Source organism: Gasterosteus aculeatus, chromosome 15, assembly GCF_964276395.1.
Source record: "Gasterosteus aculeatus chromosome 15, fGasAcu3.hap1.1, whole genome shotgun sequence".
Taxonomy (NCBI): domain Eukaryota; kingdom Metazoa; phylum Chordata; class Actinopteri; order Perciformes; family Gasterosteidae; genus Gasterosteus; species Gasterosteus aculeatus.
The window spans coordinates 6,150,684-6,170,718 of record NC_135703.1 but is presented as its reverse complement, the minus strand read 5'-3'; the positions used below and the strand labels follow the sequence as shown (position 1 = coordinate 6,170,718).

Genomic DNA, 20,035 nt, shown 5'->3' with positions numbered 1-20,035 from the left:
TATTGGAACTGAAATGTAAACGCCAACATGTTGTGAGGCACTAGGAGGTTGTTTTGTCAAGTCTCTACCACGATTTACAGTTAAAACACCTTTACATCGCTAGGCTGCGCAATATCACCACAGAGTGTGTGAATGTGTGAAAGGGGATAAATAATGGTTGAACACATCATTCTCAATCTTACAGTGCATGGGTGCGTATATGTGTCAGCTAAGTGCAGCACAGAAAAGCGTTGCATAATTTATTATGGTGAGAAGTCATCGCTGCTGAATCAATGCAACGCACTTAACAGATTACTGATTTAGTGTGAACCTCTGGTGAAGATGGTTGAAATAATTGCTTGCATACTTATAAGAACAACATGATTATTACAAAAGTATTATCGATAAAAGTAGAAAAGTCCATCAACATTGTATGAGGCCTTGTCAGTGATGATTTAGGGAACAGAAAAATAACTTGGTCTTTAGGTAAACAAGTTATACACGGATAATATGAGTTTTAAGTCTTTTATTACAAAACCAAAGGAGCCTGTACATCACGCATAATATAATTGCCATTCTTTAATATAATGCTAATCAATGACTTAATAATACTCTTATCGGTACAACTCTAAGGCAAATATCATAAATACATACTAGATTGAGCCAAATTGGCCCTGCCACTATTTATATTCACAGAATACAGTCCACAGGTCAGGGGAGGCCGGTCGGCTGTTGCTTTGGGTACGTGCGAGGAACAGGACTGAGCGCGGCAAATATTACAAGAAAGTAAATAACACTTTCAAATAGCAAACTCCGTGAATGCTTTCCTTTCGCCCTCGCGCAGTGAAGTGTGCTGGGACAGAGACGCATCTCCAGAGAGGGTCCATGAGGAGCGATCGTCCTGCCACCCAATGCAGGAGCGTGAGCCGACGGGGCTTTAAGAACGCTGCCACAGCTCAGCCGGGCTCACGCCAGGGGAATGGAGACGGTGCCGTTGGCCCGGCTGCGGCTCCGAGTGTTGACGCTGGACTCCGTCAGCTCCTCGCCGTGCTCCTCGGGCTTCTTGTCTGCGATGGAGGCCAGGAAGCGCAGGGTGGCCGAGTCCCACTCCTCCGGGAGCAGCAGGAGCAGGAAGCCCAGGCAGATGATGCAGGTGGCCGCCAGGCGCACGACACTGAAGATCACCTCGTGTTTCAAAACGTCCACAGCTACGGCATGTGGGGCGTAGAGAAACAAAAACAATCTGAGATTAATTACATAATGGAAGATAAACCCAAGGAGGCCGCGGCTGCAGCGGATGAGCGTAGCAAAACCGCCTTCCAATCAGCACAAGCAATCCACTTTATCCTCAATGTCTCTGCGGTGCGGAGGCCCCGGGACGCGTTGCCGTACGCCCACTGACCTTCGTGCGGTCCATCGTGGCTAAAGGAAAGAACTCGTCTGCAGGCATTCAGTGTCGCCTTTGCGACCTGATCCTCCCTCGGCGAGAGTGTAGCTGCTGGGTTCCGTCGGAGCGCATCGGCGGTTGGGTTTCCAGGACGAGAGAGAGAGAGACCGACTTTGCTGTGTAATCTGTTTGCTACGGAGGCCCAGAGTGCTGACCCGCTCCGCGCGAAACCGCAGTATTTGGTGCCGTTTACTCAGATTTGTACGATCACAGTCATTTTCCGCCGTAACACGCAAGAAGTAAACAGTGAATTGGAGAACTTGAGCCCCTGTTGAGAAACCGTACCTGCATTTCCCGGGACGCTGAGCAGTGTGCCTATGGAGATGAGAATGGGGTACGTCAGCACCACGCCAACGTGGACCAAGATGTTGAACACTGTGGAAGTCACCGAGGAGGGTCAAGTCATTGGAGTGCAATTGAACACATATTTGAATATTTAATATACGGGCTACCGATTGAAGGTACATTTCAGAGTTTATTTATTTAGTTTTTTTAGTCGAGAGTCCACATTCTTTTTGAACATGCACAGAGAACCTATTCTAAGGCACCTTCGAATTGAGACAATTGGTTGAATAATGAATTCATAATTAAGAATATCTCTTAGCTGCAGCCCCAAAGTGAACTAAAATGATCTCACAGAAACAGACTCTTCTCCCTACATGAGCGTTGATGCATCCTCACCCAGCCACAGTCCTGCCAGTCCACACAGGTACCCCCAGGGCAGCGAGGACAGGGAGCCCCAGTGCTCCACTTTGGTGAAGTAGAGGATGAGGGGCACACAAGAGATGAAGATGAGATTGAAGAAGCCCATGGTGGAAAGGAAGTGAGCCACTTCTCCGATGTTGGCACTGCCCAGGAACATCTTGAACAGCACCTGGATGAGGAGGAGACAACTTTTCATTTTGGACTCGGTGCAAAGGCAGCCTCGCAAGTGATCCGAGCCGTGATCAGGTCGGACCTTGTAGAGAGCTGATGTGCTGGCGGACCCCACAGCCAATGCCACGCCCACAAAGGAGTCCCCATGGAAACCGTCCGCGTACGCCATCATCACGATACCTGTGATGGCCATGATGGCCGCCACAATCTGCAGATGGAGATTCAGAGCCATCAGTGGCGTTGATACTCTGCAGATGTGAGACAAACAATCCTTTACATGACATCAATCCTCGTTGGGTCTTTTTCATACGGACCCGAACACCCATGAAACGGTCCTTCAGAACGATCCAGGACAAGAGAAAGACAAAAGCCTTGTGGCAGCAGTACAGGGCGGAGACATCGGTGGCGGTGAGTTTTTTCAAGGCCATGAGGTACAGGTAGTTGGTCAGTGTCCACAGGATGGAGAAGGGGGCAGTTCTCTTTACGAAAAGCTTGAGAGTCATCCCGTCTTCCCCAAAGAGCCTGCTGCACTCCCTGGTTAAGAGAACAAACATGGAGGTGTAAAAAAGGGAGTGTGTCAGCGTTTTCCCCTCTTGGATCAGCGTTTATTTTCATTGCTATCATGAGGGAAATGTTGGTCGCTTGGTTTCCTGTTGGACCGTCAGATGGCCTAAAATGTGTTTCAGGTGAGTGTAAAAGACCTCTAGGAGTCCACTATTAGAGCTTGAATGGTAAACTAGTAACTAGTTTGCTATTCTACAGTTAACAGTGGGATTATTCCTTCATTTTGCTAAACATTATTATTATTATTATTATTTGTGACTGATCTATGTGAGCAGATTCCACATGTTTGCTGAATTGAAGCATCTTTTTTTTTTTTTTTTTGCAGTTTACCTGAATTTCTGTATGGGCGTCTGCTTCTCACGTGTGGTAACCACAAGTCCGGAGTAATAGATGGGAAAGAAGAAGATGTTCCAGTTGCTGCTGAACCAGGAGATGAAGAAGGGACAGGAGAAAGACTGGAAGGTCAGTTTAACCACCTGAGTGGTACCCACCCAGGAGGAGGAGACACACAGCACCAGCAGAAGACCACCCAGCACCTTCACAGCCGTGTTGGTACATGTTTGATAGGACCGGCTCTCGTCGCTGGTCTCGCTGCCTGGTGTCTCTGCGTTGGACTCTGAACCATCCTCTCCTGGTGGGAGACAATAGGGGAAAAGAGAACAACACAAAATGCATTGCAGCATCTTTATTTCCGGCGTTTAGCATCCAATTCCAAGCCCAATACTGCTGTGGATGTGCATACATACAGCCCCAAAACCGTGTACCTAAATCATCTATATTGGCCTAAGACTGTATACTCTTTGTATTCCTGTACATGCAGGATGTAGCTTGTGTTGCCCTGGCTGAGCTCCAGCACATAAGCATCTATTGATCAGATGCCCCAGTGATCACTATCACGGTTTGCATGTCTTGCTGTAAAGGTGCTGATGCGTAAGGCCAAGCTTTGTTAAGAATGTGTGGGGTTAGCATTGAGGCTGTGCATGTCATAAATAGCTTTGACTCCTCGCGATGCAGCGCATAGTGTAGGCCACGCATTGTGCTCAGGTGTGCCCAGAAACCTGATACCCAGAAAGCGCGAGTAAACTGAACCACATGACATTCCACAAGAAAGTCAGGTCAACCTTGGCAGCCACTGTTTGGGCTCTGACTACATTCCTGCTGTGGAAATGTTGCCGTTGGGACATATTGGGACACGGAGTAACTGGGGACGCGGTACAGTCTCACCGGACAAATAACACTAAACTACGTAAACGTAGATTATTTTAATGGCTTATTTTTATACCTAATTTCATGGACCTTAATGGACCGCGGAACTTAACGGCCTCCTCAGCGGTGCTGCATGATATGCAAAGTGCTGCGGGTGGGAGCATTTCCGGAGGGGAGCGCCGATCCGTTCTTTAACTTTCGACAGAGTGATCAATTTTCACCGGGCAAGGAATAAAAGGTGACATGTGCTTGATGTTTGCTGCCTGTGCTCTCTTTGCTAGCTCAGCATGTGAAGGTCTGCCGTTTCCACCGTGGTCATAGACACTAAAGCCCTGCAAGCCCTGGATCTTGTACCCCTAGTATGTCCCCCTCACGGTAGGCGGGCATCTCGGGGACGCTCAATGTTGCTGCTGATGAGATTCTATCAAGCAATGAGGCTTCTAGTTTAATTAAAGTGGATTGCACCCATGTGTAATTACTTCTTCTTTTTATCCAGCAAAAAACTGTATGTATGTGGATCCAAAATGCTTTGCTCAAGTAACTAATGATAAGAACGTTGGTATCAGGGTTTTTTTGTCTGTGTAAAGCACAGAGTGCTAAGATGACACCTTGTTTCATCCAGTCTGCTTGTCCACCCTGAAACTAAACCGCTTTAGTTTAGTTTTCTGAAGTCATTTCATTCATTCACAAAACAGTCTTACCAAACTAAGTAAATAATCTTAATGAATGAATGAGATCATTCCTGGTTCCCAGTATCCCTGAGTATTAAAGCTTTGAGAATGAAAGAATTGTGAATATAAAGTCACAGATATGAGTCGTGAAGTGGTGGAAGCAGTAGTCAGATCTTTCATTTAAGAAAAAATAGCCGTCACTATAATGTAAAATGCCTCATGCATTTAACATAATAGCCTGTCTTATAGAAAGTACAACGTGGAAGGAATCTGAGTAGAAGTGTAAATTAGCATTTAATAACAATGAAACCCTTGGTATCCCCGAGGTGTAAAACTAATGACGACTCCCACGAGGACTATCACATTATCACATGTTTCACCTCTAAGTATATTCCAGCTGAAATCAAAATCTACGTTATTTGGTGCAAGCAAAATGTTCAAACCCGTTATCTTCTAAAGGGATCATCTTGGGACTTGGTCTACTTACACTCGGCCACAGCAAGGATTCTTAATCAACTTAACGCGCCTGGTGGTTGCTAACTGGAAAACAGATCTGATATTTCTGCAAGAGAGAAGCAGCTTTTTTCATTTTATTTTCTTTTGCTCCTCTTCCGCCAAGCAAGATGGTTCTTGTTTCAGTGCAGTGAGACTAAAGCTTTTAGTGTTTTATAGGCGTCCTCTGTCCTGAGGTGAGGCTGATCTGCTGCCAACAATGCAGTAATATTGTAACTCTATTATTCTCCTGCCTCATAAAAACAGCTCTCGGGGCTAAAATTATATTCTTTGAGTTATTGCTGACAAATATTGCTCTAAAATGTGAAAAATGTAACAATTCAGCAACGTGCTGCAGTGAAATACAAACTGCTATTTGAGGTTAATTTCAAAGAAAGTGTAGTACATTTAAGTATACGATTTAAGATATTTTACCCCTCTAATCAAACAAGCACAGACAGAATGCAAATTCAATGCAATTGATCATTACTACTATTATTAACTCTTGAGAAGAGTGAAAAAAAAGTACATTTTCATTCATGAAATAGCTGACAAGAACAACTTTATGCCTTTTTCATTACAGCAATCGCAGTGCTACAGGACCGCTGACTACCGGCACCCATCAACAGAGCTCCTCTCTTCTGTGTGACGCAGCATGCTGCTCGAACCTCACATTTCAATCCATTCTGCCACTTATTACCCCCCCCCACTGCATGCCAGGGACATTGATGGACGGACTCGTGCCGATTCCAGAGGTGAGCTCACCGTCACGTCTGCAGCGTCATGCAGGCTCACAGTGGGTCAAACTGTGGGTCTGTCTGTCTTTGGTCGACGAAAGGATTTAAGTTGAAGGGAATGCTCAGTTAGATGGAGGAAGGACAGATTCAGTAACAGATGTCAAACCAGCTGACTTGGGCCTGTTTGGTTTTATCGGTTTACGGGCAGCTGAACACAGACGCTGCTGCTACTTCCTGTCGACACGTCGGGCCTCCCAACTCTCCCTGCAAACTGAATTCACACAAATGTGTTCTTTAAACCGTCTGGAGTTTAAGACGCATCGTGTGGTTCAGCAGCTGGTCGTTTGATATCACGTTTTCGGAGTGAATGCTGCACGCCGCCGACTGAAGTAGAAGAAGAGCACGTTCACGTCGCGCTCTCTGTCTTTCGCATGAACAGCTAAACACTCGACATGACATTTCAGCACACAGGGTTCCTTATTGGAAATCATACGTCGTCAACTGTAAACCGCCAAAAAGTCAAGAAAACCCGTAACTAACTACTCCCATCAGAGCTGACAATGTGACTAACTCGGGTCCTGCTAACACAGAGCCCACACATGTTTACCTTCAGAGATGGGGCAGGTAAGGACCTGACTGCTGTACGAGCTGAGAGGAGCCACTCGGGCTGAGTGCTTCTTCATCCTCCACCGGGGGCCCAATGCACTGTCCTTTCTCGGGGGCTGTGTGTGTGTGTGTGTGTGTGTGTGTGAGTGTGTGTGTGTGTGAGCAAGTGCACGCTCAGCAGCTCCTGCTGTAAGCTCCGTGCATCCTTTAGACTCTCCAACTCCTCCGTTTCGTCTTCACGCTGTTGATCGCCTCCCCCCACCCCCCATCTCCTCCTCCTCCTCCTCCTCCTCCTCCTCTTCCTCCCAGATGTCTGTCAAAGTCTTCTGTCTTCGTCCCGGCACTCGGGTCCCGCCTCTCTGTCACTCTCTCACTGCTTCTGATACTCTGGCTCCCGGTCTGGATGTTCACGCAGGCCGGATTAGAGGGCTCGCTGGAGGTGCAGTGTCACGCCGGGATGCAACGTCTCCAACTGTCTCCAAGGGAGACTGAGCTTCAAGTGTCTGTGGCGAGAGGCGCAATCACTCCGCTCCGATGTCTTTCCATCCTCCTCCTCCCCCCTCCATTCCGTCTCGCTCGCTTCTCCCCTCCTCTTCTTCTGCTCTGCAAATCAGCAGCTTTGTTTGGGAGGTAACTAAGCAGCAGCGGGATAATTATGCTGCGTTAGTTGCTGTCCCCCGTCTCTTCTCCCACCTCCTCCCCGCCCGTCCCCTATTCACCCAACCAGGCTCTTTTTCATCCTCCCCTGTCCCCTGTCTTTCAATGTCCCCGTCTCTTCGTTGCACATCCTCTGCTCTTCACTACTCCAGGAGGGTCAGTTTAATTCATTCATTAGTTGAGCCATGTAAAATACAACCATCACATACATGTGAGTATGCTGAGTTACGGGAGCCTCTGCCCACACGCTACTCAAATCAATGTTACACCTTTCCTCATCACTACCATGGTGTGCTACACACAAGATGTTTCATTCAGACGGCGAGAGATCCAACTTACGTTTAAAAAGGAATAATATATATATATTGTATGGTACTGTAGGTTTACACCTAATTATAACATGTTCCAACTTTAAATCAAGAATCAGTTATCGGATTCTGACACTACGATTGCCTCTCATGGTTACAACAGAAAGCCGTTGGACACAATCTCTGTCTCTCATTCCTTTCGTTGTGATTATGTGTAGTAACACAAATCCATTGAAGATATCAGCCGTTTTGTGGATGTTTGCGTTCTCCATGGCAGTGGTAGGAACAGCACTACCGTAAGGACGTTAAGTTCCACTGAATGGCTTGGAATAAATAAATAAATAAAAAATAGTTTGACCTACCAGAATCTCAATCACCTGCAGCATCGACGCCCCGCTCGCTCCGTCAACAACTCAACACTTTGTGTTTTTACCTCCATATCGACATTGGTTTGATATTACTTCGAGATGGGATTTCGATACTTTGTTTCCATCGCTGTTGCACAGTCAAGGGAAGCCCTTCATCGGCTAAAGGCGCGGGCCGGAGGAGGCTCAGTCTGGGCCGCGCCGGTCACCCTCGGGACTGTGTTTCCATCTCAAGGAAAAGCCCCACGGCCATTTTATCTCCAGCTGTGGTGGATGGAGATCTAATGGACCACTATCACTGCTTGGGCCTTAACGTGAACGGCGTATCCGTGTCCGGTGCATGCGCTCCGACACGTGAGGCGTCGCAGCCTGGAATATGGTCTTAATATAACCTATATGCTTTCCCGCTCGCCGGTAAAATCCACACTAGACCAGTAAGAAACAGTTGCACTGTGATCTGAACTAGAGAACACCCTCAAATAAACGTGCAGGATGGGAAACGTCCGTATGAGGTTGTTATGAACGCTAAATGAGTCATTGCATCACATCAGCATCACCATGAGCCCTTTTTCTACAGGGTTTCTTCGACGCTCATCAGCCAAATTTCTGGCACTTCCACGGAGATCAGAGTACTTCTCTGTGTATTCCTCAGGCCCTCGAGAGACAGCACAGTTTTCGTTTGGTCTGATTGCTCCGTGGAAAGAAACGCAGGGCCGTGTTCCAGTAACACCATGGTAATAACAGAATTAAAAATTGAGGAGACTGTCTGTTGTCGTTTTGGGAAAAGCGCCGAGGTGCTAGAAGGGTTATTTCCCGTGGTCCTTGAGCGTGACAGAATGAGTGCAATGCTGACACACTAAGCGAGGTTTTGAGAATTAGGCTTGATTAACATTGAAGCAAAATGTTTGGTCAGGGCTCAGCGGGGGATGAGCTGGTGGTATGGATCCACTGAGACGAGAAGGGTTAAACTTAAAAATAGCCGTGCTGATGAGCGGAGCCGACAGCCAGACTGGGAGGGGACAGAAGAAGTGTCCGGTCAGCAGAGCCCAGGATGCTAATAGCTATTGGATTAAGAGAAATACCTGCAGCGTCTGTCTTTTTTCACGAGGCCACTACTTAATTTGAAGTGTATTATAAAATGCTTTATCCCTTTTCTTTCATTTAAGGAATAGGTCAGCAACTGAAACTACTTGACCGTTAAAACAATTCCTTTGTACAACAGTTTCAACCGAAACCCAACATCGCGACCTCCTGAAACGCAGCCGGTTGTGAATATTGAACAGGAAAAATGAGTGTGTGTAACACAATGGTACCGTTGCATAACCGATCAAAGGACAATTGTGCCCAAACCTCTCTCAGTACCCCCATAGCAACAGTGCACCTTGTCTGTAGTGATGCACTTTGCCAATTTGGGTTCTTTTGTCATTTAGATGAATTCTCCTCAGTTTACAGCACAGGCCCCTTCGGTTGTAGCCCGTTTATTTTACCCGTCACATCTCAGGGAGAAGTAGAAGCAAAGGAGGAGGACGAGAGGCTGATGTTGTCTGTAGTGGAGACTGGACAGACCCTGAATCAGGCCCTGGCAGTTGGGTTTCATTCATCGCCCTCATATTGTCGACTCAACTCAACGTGGTTTGAAAATGGGGACATCTAGTGGTCAATATGGTGGATTGCGCACCAGGTTTGGACATGTTTTTACATGTGTCAATATATTCATTCTGAAAATCCAGATAACAGGAATAAGCTCAGCCCAAGTTTTTGATAACCAGTTTCACCTATGTGAAACACTTAAAACACCAAAATTATGAATAGATTTCAACACCATTTTGTTACTCTCACCAAAATTGAAGACAAAATCCATCACCATAAATTATTCAAGGATAATTTAGTGTTGTTATGCAACACACAGTTGCACAATGAATTGCAGTTCCAGGCCATTTGCAACACAAGGAAAACACAACACCCATCAAAAATAAGCACTGCTATGCTGGACATTCGTTTGAACTTGGATAGGATTGTAAACAGCAGCAAAACAATTCCATGGGCAAAACACAAAAAAGCGAGATCATGGAAACACTGTTTGAATTCTGAATGAGTCTTTGCTCAAAACACCGCTGATGTAAACCGAGTCAGTCTCCTCCAGTCCCAGGAGAGCCCTGTGCTCTCCATGCTGGCCCCCTTCTAGCGCAGCTTGTTCAGCCTGCATATCAGTCACTCCATATTTTGGCTCCAGCAATTCTCTGTTGATTTGGGATATCGGTAGAAATCTCAGGCTTACACATCTCAAAACAGCTGCTAAAGAAAACAGCGCCCTAGCAATCTAGAATCTTTGACTAAGTAGATGCATGTTTCAGCAAATTAGGTGAAATAACCCATTAACTTAGTACATTATTATTATCAATTTGTAGGATTTAAGGGGTAACTGACTGCTGCAAACACAGTGATCTCTTGTATGACAATATATTGAGGATGGTTGCCCCTTTATTGTTGTTGTCAGACTTCCTGGCCACACGGGGGCAGCGTTAGACTGCTGACAAGAATGTTGGTGTCCTCAGCATCATGGAGAGGCCATTACAGACCTTTCACATTGTCCCGTCCAAATATGTAGAATTACATACTTGTCCCACAGGAAAAATGCACTAAACTATATGAACAATATCACGACTCCCACATAGAAATATTGCAGCCGTAACAGAGTTTTTTTGTTCATTCCCAGGAGGACTTGAGAGTAACAGCACTGCAGAAGTCATTCAAGCAAAGCTCGTATTCCATTTGACGCTAGACTAGTTATAAATAGCGCAGAGTGAGCTAGCCCGGGAACGGTCCAAAATAAGTGCATGCACATACAGAATGTTTTAGGCCATGTCTGAGGAGGACGGCTGCTGTTAACGATGGAAATAAATGGTTTCAGAAAACGCTAAATGAATTAACAAACAGTACAAGGATGAACGGATTCAAAGGCTTCTCTATTCTCTCTTATATCTCACCGGACTTTCTGTGTGAACTGACATGGTCATGACAACGCAGCACGACGCAATGATGCACTTTCTAAATTGACTATACTCAAAACATGGTAGACAGCAAATGATTGTAATAGTTTTCCAGGGGATGCTGAGGACGCGTTTCCTGCACACGCACATTCTTGTTGGCTGCAGCGGAAGCCAAGTGGGTGCTGTGAGAATACGACTCCTTACTTTTTCAGATTTTAAGTCAAAATAATGTGATTTTTCTTTTTAGATATAAAGAGCCTTGAATGACATTTTCTTTTAGTATTACGTCGTGTTTGTCCTGTATGCATTACAGCCCAGAACCTGTCACCAAATGTAGTCCACAGCCCCCTTGGAGGCATCTTCTAATTCTACGCAGATGGCAAGAATCAATAACAACCTGACACTAGAATCTTACTAAATATATCATTACCCCATAGGCGGGTTGAGCCCACTGTTCTATTTACGCGCTCCTTTGTCCCACCCTTCATTTAATTTGTATTTAGTCGATTGAGAGAGAGAAGGGTTTTCAACTCAACCTTTACAAATCTTGAACAAAACAAAGTAACCAAATGTGACACTTTCAGGCAAAAGGCAGGATTGAACAAAAGGGACTTTTCACGTTCTAGTGACTAAGAATGAATCAATCACATTGAAGAGGAATACGGGCATGCACATAAAGAGACGCCTTCACAGTGACAGCGCCAGACACAGCATGTTTAATAGCTGTGCAAGCAGGAAAAATGGTGACAAGCATCGCGCCCTGAGGAATACTAGTGTTGGCGTGCGTTAAATCAGTCGATGGATGGATGGAGAAAAGATCCAGGACTACACGTGGCATCTTTCATCAGTGAAATGAAATGTCTCTTGGATGAAATAACCCCTCTGGTCACAGGTACACGCAGGCTGTTATGGTCTCAGTGGGGATTGTACTGTATTACTGCTCTTTATTCCTGAAACGACACCACGGATGACACCCCCATCTTTCATTTCAGTCTGATTCAGTTTACTGTAGACAACGACTCGGGAGAGACAAAGGCCTGGGAATAAAAGATGCAACTAACTGCCATATATTGAGTCCTGTATTACCTTATTATTGTTGTTATTATCTTGCACTCTCTTGTTTTGACGGACCAACAGTCCAAAACACCAAAGAAATTCAGTTTGCTATCATATGTACCAATAATAGATTAAAAATAATCAATTGTCAAAATTGTTTTAGACAATATCTGTTATTGTTAACAGTGATATCTCAAAATATCCCCATTGATGCACAGTGTTAGTGTGACATTTAGCTACAATATTTTTTTTAGGCCATTGAAAATGAACCAATTCTGGCTTCTATATTCTTTCACATAAATGTACACATAAGACTGTATTATAGGTCTTTATTATCCTGCTTTCAGTACCAATGCAAAAGCGCTTCTGTTTCACAATATCAGACGTCGTTCAATCTGTTCTAGATTGAAAGTTTTGGGTACCTGTCGTTAATCAGCTGGTCTTCTGATAGCTTCATCTGAGAAGATTTATTCGTGAATCAAAATGTGTTATTGCATTCATGGTTCATCTACAGCAGCTGACACCTCTGATGAATAGGAGGCCGGTAATGAGAGACAGGCTCATTTCTTTTTCCGCAGCCTCTGTCGAAAAAAAACAAAACATCGTCCAATCATCCAGACTGATGAATGAATGAGGCCCGATCTGCTTGGTCACTTTCCTTCTCAATTTAAACAAGTTTGTCGGAGTAACGGGTCGTGTCACAGAGTGCCAGGGTTCAATACCAAATCAAAGTAGGAACGTGATAACGTTACAAATACATCTCTCCCCCTGAGGTGTGTTTGTAGGTCATGGATTTAAAACATTTACATCAGCCAGAGGAGGGCAGCTTTAATGAAGAGTAATTCATTTTGGGGAGAATATGGAACAAGAAGAAATTCACACATGGACGACCGATTAGATCTTTGGAGATGTATTCAATAATACCTACCTTAATGAACAATGACACAGTGCCGTGATGGTGTGTTAAGGAGCAAAGAGATGCGTACAGCGTCTCTAATGCAAAAAATCCTCACCCTTAGGACCCTCACCCTCGAAACCATTTGTGAAACCACTGCTTGGTTGCGCGCAGAGGATTGCAATGTTTGTTCTTTCCCCTTATTATAATCCCACTGGCAGCACTTCAATGGAACTATAAAGACCGTCCCTGAACAAAATGCACCATCAGCTCTCTTCTCCAATCCCGGCCATTGTCTCTGAGTCAGCAGAATGCCGTAGCATCGCGTCTACCAATCAAAACCGCTTTGACATATGAAAATTATGGAGGAGCTTAAAGCATTGAGGCGCCGCTGTATCTCAGGCCCCTCGGAGACAGAAGGCAATATGCTCGTGCGCCACAGGAAGGGCTGTGCTTGTCATTTGGGGAAAATGTATTGGCGAATATTTGGAACTCAATACAAGGCTGTCGTGTAAATCATTATTTGCAGAGTTCACCAACACGATGTGGACAACATCGGGCAAACAACTGACTCTGAAATTGATTTAGAGAGTTCCAGTGTAATTAGTGCATGACACTTTGCAGTGTAATTGCACAGCCTGATTTGTTTTCTCTCTCTGTCTCTCTCTCTCTCCCCCCACATTCCCTTCTAATATTGTCCCTCAGAGATGGATGGTCCTCACACAACCTTGATTGACATCCCGCTTAATAGCCATAATTAAAACCCCCATTAGCTAAGTTTGCCAAAGTGGAATTTGCTAATGCCTAATTGTAATAGAAAATGAATCTGCAAAGACGACAAGATGTGTGCATTGTTTCTTCTTCGTCACGCCACCGGCAAAGTATGCATTTAAAAAGAAAACCGACTTATTGATATCATAAGATTGCCATCATTTTTTTTTTTTTACGCCATCGCAGAAGCTGCGACAGAGAGGTGGCCTGTCGACCCGCGGGTGGCACTTTGCGCTCTTTGCACTCACTTTTGTGGCTGGAGTAGCCCCGGTTGTAGCCGTAGTAGCCGGTGATCCTCAGGATCCGGTTCTCCAAGTCGTGCACCCCGTTGGCCGTCACTTTGGAGCCGCCGTCCGTGATGACAGCGCAGCCGCCACTGGCCGTCGCCTTCCCCGGCGAGTGCGCGTCCACCGGGGGCTCCGGCCGGATGCACGGCGGCTCTGCGCGCTCCGAAGCCCCCTCGGTGCTTGTCATCGTGTATAGGATCCGAGCGGACGGAGGTGATGGGGGTCGGGGTGGGGGTGGGGGGGGCTAGCCCTGATCACCACGCAGGGGATCTTCGGGGCCGCAACGGCCAGGAGCAACAAGAGGAGGACGTCCAGGTGCACACGCACATTCCTTCAGTGAGGCTGCCGCGCGCGGAGGAGCGAGGTGATCGCGCTGCGGGAGTCCGCCACGCAGCGAACGCCAGGGGGCGTGTCGCCACTGTCACATGCGGGAGGAGGGAGGAGAAACCCAAAAAGATAAAAAGGAGACTTGGCTTGTTGTCAGCTGTGAGGAGCAGGAGGCGACATGAATTACCGCCTTCGTATATGAGGCTCTGATCTTTGGGAGCAGTTGTACCACTCGTGTAATATTTGATTCTTCTAAAATGAGCTGTATTGATCCAAAAATATCTTTTCTCTCCTTTGGTTTTTAAAAATAAACCAAGCTCATCTAAAATTATATTCGTTTTTGAAAACAAGCGTAGATATACACACGCTTGGATCTGCAGAGAACACTTTATTTTTAGCGTTCGGTCCAAAGGACCTCAAATATTCAATACATCTTAGCTTCTCTTTAACCTCACACAAAGATATCTATCATAATGCCCGAGGATTTATTCTTAAGGCACTATTTTCAGCATCCATTCCCCGCTTGGTCTCTGATATTTGTGGACTAGTGCTCCATTTGCTGTTTTGTGTGCTTTGTCAAAAATGTCGGCCACAAATGCGGTTTGTTACTTTGTGTGGTATAAAAGTTTACAGATGTTTGTGTAAAAAACATCATGCCAGGAATTTTTTGGGGAGCTTTTCAAACGCTTATTACGACATGAATTTTATTCTAAATAAAAGTTAGTTAAACCCAAAGCAATCCCCTTTCTTCTTCCCTCTCTTTTCCCTGGCCAACAGGTTTTCTGGCTGGCTCGGTAAAGCTCAACTTGAATGGATCCCCCAGCTTGCAGATGCTGTGCAAAAAGAAAAAGGGAAACATTCAGAAAACTGGGCTCCAAATCCAACAACACAAGATGCAGTATTTCGGTGCCTCTCCCATCCGCCTCCTTCCAAGTCCTCCACTCTGTGTGTGAAATCGATTCCCGGCGTGTGGAGAATTTGCGCCCCTGTTGGCATTGTTGTGCAGACACATGCTCGGGTTTATGATGCCCTTGGACTGCAGAAGTGCTTCCTCCCCCTCTCTTACTTACTGAACCAATCTCCACCTCATGTTCTTTTGTTTCAGTTCGTCGGAGCTCCAAAGCACTTATCTCACACGTTCAGTTCAGGGACAGCTTTGTGCACACAACAATGAAGTGCCAAGGCCCGGAAAGTTTCTCAGCGCTTTTTGAGAAATGCTTATTTTTTATTGGACTCTCAAGTTCAAAAAGTTGTTTTCAATTGCCTACTTTTTTGTAACTTTTTTTTTTTACAATTCTGTAAATCGTTTATGAAATACAAAACAAAAAAGGATTAAGCTCAAAAGGGAAACTTTCTCTCTGACAGTCGTAGGCCCATTAAAAACCTTTGCTGCCATAACTCTTCATGCATGAGGTGTGACATACAGTGTCATCACCGCCAAATGATCTCAATGGGAACCATTCAATCGTTGGAGCTTAGAAGCTATAATGAGAGGAGATTTCTCATGTCTTCTTTAATATCTTTTCTTATTATCCCCCAGTCATGAGGCTGGAATGAGGTGTGATTCACAGCATCTGCGGACACAAATCCTCTGTGCAGCATTGTTTCCCCTCCTTTCTTCTAACCTCCTTTATTTCACGAAAGTCAATCCAAGAATCTGAGTATCATGTTCCTTTGATGTCGAACCGTTTCCAGTGAAATGTTCCAATCGTTCGGAGGAAATCGATCCTGCCTTAATTGCACAGCTGTGTTTTATTCTACGTGGGGTTTTTTCAGTTAGTGCGTGCAAAGTGGCTTCCAGTTAAAGATGCTGGTTCTGATTTTGATGCTTTGATGTAATTTTTGAGATAAATGAAATGATAGAATGACCATGACGTTCCTCTGTGACTTCTTCTCCTCGGACCTTGTGATAGACATTCAACCATTAAACCTTATACCTTTCCTAAGTGGAATCAAAGGACACTCAGAGGAGACAATATGTCCCATGTGACTTCATCCTAGGCCCCCTCCCACAGAGACACAGCAAGTCACCTTAGAGATCAGTGACCGACTCCCCAGCCACCTGCTGTATAAATATTCAATGTGCACTAAAGATAACCTGGCCCGTGCAGCCGAGAGAGAGAGAAAGCGGTTCTGATCGGTACAGGCTTGTATTTGAATATAGTGAACTCCCCAGTGACCCGTTCACCCGCAAAGGTCACATTTGAAAGCGTGGTAGATACTTAATAACTTTGATCAAAGGGTCTCCGTGTCAATGTAGTCTTTAGGGAGAGGATGTTTTTGGAATCTTACCAAAGTGTCTGCCAGAGCAGATTTACACGATCAATGATCCCATTTTAGGAAGTATCTGTGATCGTGCTTGAAAATAATTTATATTTCTCGTCTTCCCGTAGAGACGATTCTCTTCCAAAACAACAGAGAGTGTTGATTTTACCTGCTCCTTTTTTTTCATTCTGGCTGAGCACAAGATGAAATATCATAATGTCCTTTAGAGCCTCACATGACCTTTCTTTGTTGTCGCCATGCAAAGGGACCAAGTCATCTGCTCGTGAAGTAGAACTGCCTCGAGGATGCGATTGCCGACTGAGCCGGCACGCTCTTCTTTAAGGGTCCCAATCCAGGTATAAATAAAATAGCTTTTTTTTCTAATAGATGATCTGCTGATTTTGGCCTCTTCGTCAAGCCAATTACCTCTGCTGTGTTTCATGCCTATTTGAACATGCTTTTGGGGATGTTTTTGGATTCTTGTGTGTATCTTCAGTTTGCCCGTAGAAGGCGGGTCTAAGAAATGTGTGACATACAATTTAGCCAATCAGCAGCCTGGTCTCCTCTGGCCTCAGTGCACGCAGCTATATTTCCACTCTGATTCTATAAGGCTCCTTAAGGATGTAAATATTCCCAACTGGGAGCTGCATGACAGAAGGTCCTTAAAAGGAAAGCTATCTTGTGTGATCTTTCTCTTAACTGCTGTAACTTTCTAAAAAAAAGCCTTCAGCTATGCTAGCTACTGTTAGCACTAGCTTCTCATTTAAAGTGCGCAACATGAGTGCGGTATCAATCTTCTCATCTTTATCTTATATTTCCCAAAATATCAGACTATTCCTACAGTGTGTGAATGCTGAACTTCCAACACAAACACACACACAATGAACTCAAAGTAAAATGCAGCATAACCACGTGTCATTTCATTAACTTTAATGAATAACACCACTTCCGATTCCATTCCCTTCACACGACTGCCTCTCAAGAACTAGAGTGATGACGCTGTTTTTTGTTAATTTCTTTATCATATTACGACAAAGTTTCACATATCGAGTATCTTTGCTTGTTTGTTCTGCAGCTTACGCTGCATGTATGTTTGTGTTTCCAGAAACACGTTCCCACTGCCAAACTCCAGCCATTGGTGGTGAAAGTCATATAATATTTATAATGTTTCAAACCCAAATGCAAATGCAGAACTGATGTCATGTTATTTTTTGTTTGCAGAAAAACTGTTCTTGTGTTTAAGTCTTAAATCCAATATTTAACTGTAGCAGACTGTAGGGTTAATACATTGAACATGATCTTGGTAAATGTAATTTCTAATGTTTCATTATTGTGAAAGCATGAGTTATCCGTCCTTTGTTCTCAGACACATTTTTTAGACAGGTCTTAGTTCTATATCCTGAGTATACTGTTATTGCTTTATATGTTCTCCCTTTTTATTACAAAATAGTATAATGTCTAAGCCAACCATCATTTCACAGCTGTCCCCAGTCTGCCCCCCTGTGGTCAACCTGCTAATCGCATTAGGATCATTCCCCCAGGCACTAAAATATAGTGTGTTCTGCGCAGAATTTGTTCTGTTAGTTTGGAAGGGAATGTCCATAGTAAAAACAATAATTCCAAGACATTTGGCTGGGCCCATACTGGCATCTCCTGACCGCACGTTCCTGGTATGTATTCGTGTTTTATATTATTGAGTAATAACTCATACAATTGTAATTTACATTTCTCCATAAAAAACAGTCTGCATGCGGTAATTATTGTTGTGGTTTTTAAGGTCACCCATAAAATGTATAATCATTCATTCATTCATTTAGATACATTTATTGATCTGTCTCTATTTAGTTGTGTTTTTGATATTGCAATTCAACCATCTATGGTATGCAGACTCAGTGACTGACTTACCAAAAGAATGTTTTATTGTTTTATATCATTCACTGGAACATGGCTCTAGTTTTGAAGTCAGTTGCTGCGCTTGTGTTCTTTGTCTTCCACTTAATCAACTTGAATGAGAGCTGCTCTGCCATTGTAACATTGAATTTAAGGCTAAATCAAAGTGCTGTGGTGACTTTATGTGCCTTAAATGAACGTCTTCATTGGATAGTAGCACATTTAAGAGTCAGCTCTATACCCAGATGTGCTCAGGTGGACTACATACAACATGGACCTAATATTCATGCAAGTTGAACTTTTATCTGACTTCCATATCTAATATTCTCACGATACAGCCGTCCCATGAAGCAAGGCTCTCCCTCCTGCTGATTTGGCGCTCACTGTGCCAAAAAAGATAAAGTTATTGTCTTGATGGGTCAGAATGCTCCAGCTGCATCGAAAAAACCCAATTTCCCAACCCGGGAACTAAGATAGGAAGTAATTTCAGATGTCGCAGTGTCTGCCAAGTCTCCCTGAGTCTAACCCCAAGTTAAGCACGTGCTACATGAGCAGATCTCCTCGAATTCTCAGTATTACTTATGACAGGCTGTGATAAAACGTTATGCTTGGGATGACCCAGATGTGCTGAAGTTCATTAAATGGTAATTTGAGATGGATAAATAGAAAGAGAAGATAGATGGATTGCACTTGTTCTGCAGTTGAATTTGGTGATTTATGTGCAACTGGGAATATGTGTTGACGTCATGGATGACATTTAGTTTTCTGACCTGATGTGTGTCCTGGCGCAGAAGGGAGTTCTACGCCAGGTTAATGTTAATAGCAGTTAATGCGTAGACTACATTAACTGTGGACCTCAACATTTTCTTACTTTCTTTGTTTGGCATTCATTGATTTTCTCTGCTTTACTGACACATCGTCTGTCCCCTTCTGTACCGATCGACTCAAGATATTTTATGCTTTGATAGAAAAAATGTTTTCTCCTTTTTGCTGAAATACCATTTACCACTTTTTTGATTGACTGAGAGCAGAAAACACAAGCAGTGAATCTTCCATGGGCCAGTTACTGGGAAAGACCAATTCTTGTTAATTTCAGGTTGACAGCTTTCGCTTTACTTCAATATCTCAAGAGACTCGTTCTTGGCTTGCATGCATTTACATCCCAGATACCATCTGCTTTGGACAATATAATGAGTTTAGTATTTTAGTTCTTATGTTTTGAAAATGTGCGTACAAGAAGAAGCACAAAAACAGGTAAAGTGCAGATTAATTACACTTTGCTTCTAGGAAATACAATTAGTTCATTTCAGTGGGGCAATTCCTGCGAGCAGTGTGAACAGAGTTTCACTAGTACTCATTTCCCATGCGGTAATTTCTGATGTCTCCCAGCTGTTCAACATCTGCAGATTTGTGTTTCCTGCCCCGAGTAAAAAGGTCTGTCTATTCATGAGTGCATTTCCCATGCTCGCAAGCCCAGCGTGATCCCGTTGCTACCCTGCTCTGTGCTCCGTCTCCGAGGCCTGTAATCTGATCCGGCGACCGACAAGAGTCCACAACACAAATCTCGTAGCTCACCAGCGTCCACGCCGCCACGGGGCACTCTGCTTCACACGAGACTTGCCCCCCCCCCCCCCCCCGCAACCCCT

General features: G+C 44.5%; 1 protein-coding gene across 2 annotated transcripts; it reads right to left on the bottom strand.

The window, feature by feature from the left end:
* Positions 1-490: 490 nt before the first annotated feature.
* On the bottom strand, positions 491-14,309 carry slc35f4 (solute carrier family 35 member F4). Of its 2 annotated transcripts, none has more exons than XM_040199204.2 (7): positions 13,869-14,309; positions 3,197-3,497; positions 2,617-2,836; positions 2,385-2,510; positions 2,108-2,300; positions 1,712-1,801; positions 491-1,187 (listed from the first exon to the last, which is right to left on the bottom strand). In XM_040199204.2, exons 1-7 carry the CDS (start codon positions 14,092-14,094, stop codon positions 946-948), a joined length of 1,398 nt encoding a protein of 465 aa, XP_040055138.1. In that variant the 5' UTR covers positions 14,095-14,309; the 3' UTR covers positions 491-945. The 2 variants fall into 2 exon arrangements, with proteins under 2 accessions (XP_040055138.1, XP_077946006.1); XM_078089880.1 differs by lacking the exon at positions 13,869-14,309 and adding an exon at positions 6,580-6,805.
* Between the last annotated feature and the right edge of the window lie 5,726 nt (positions 14,310-20,035).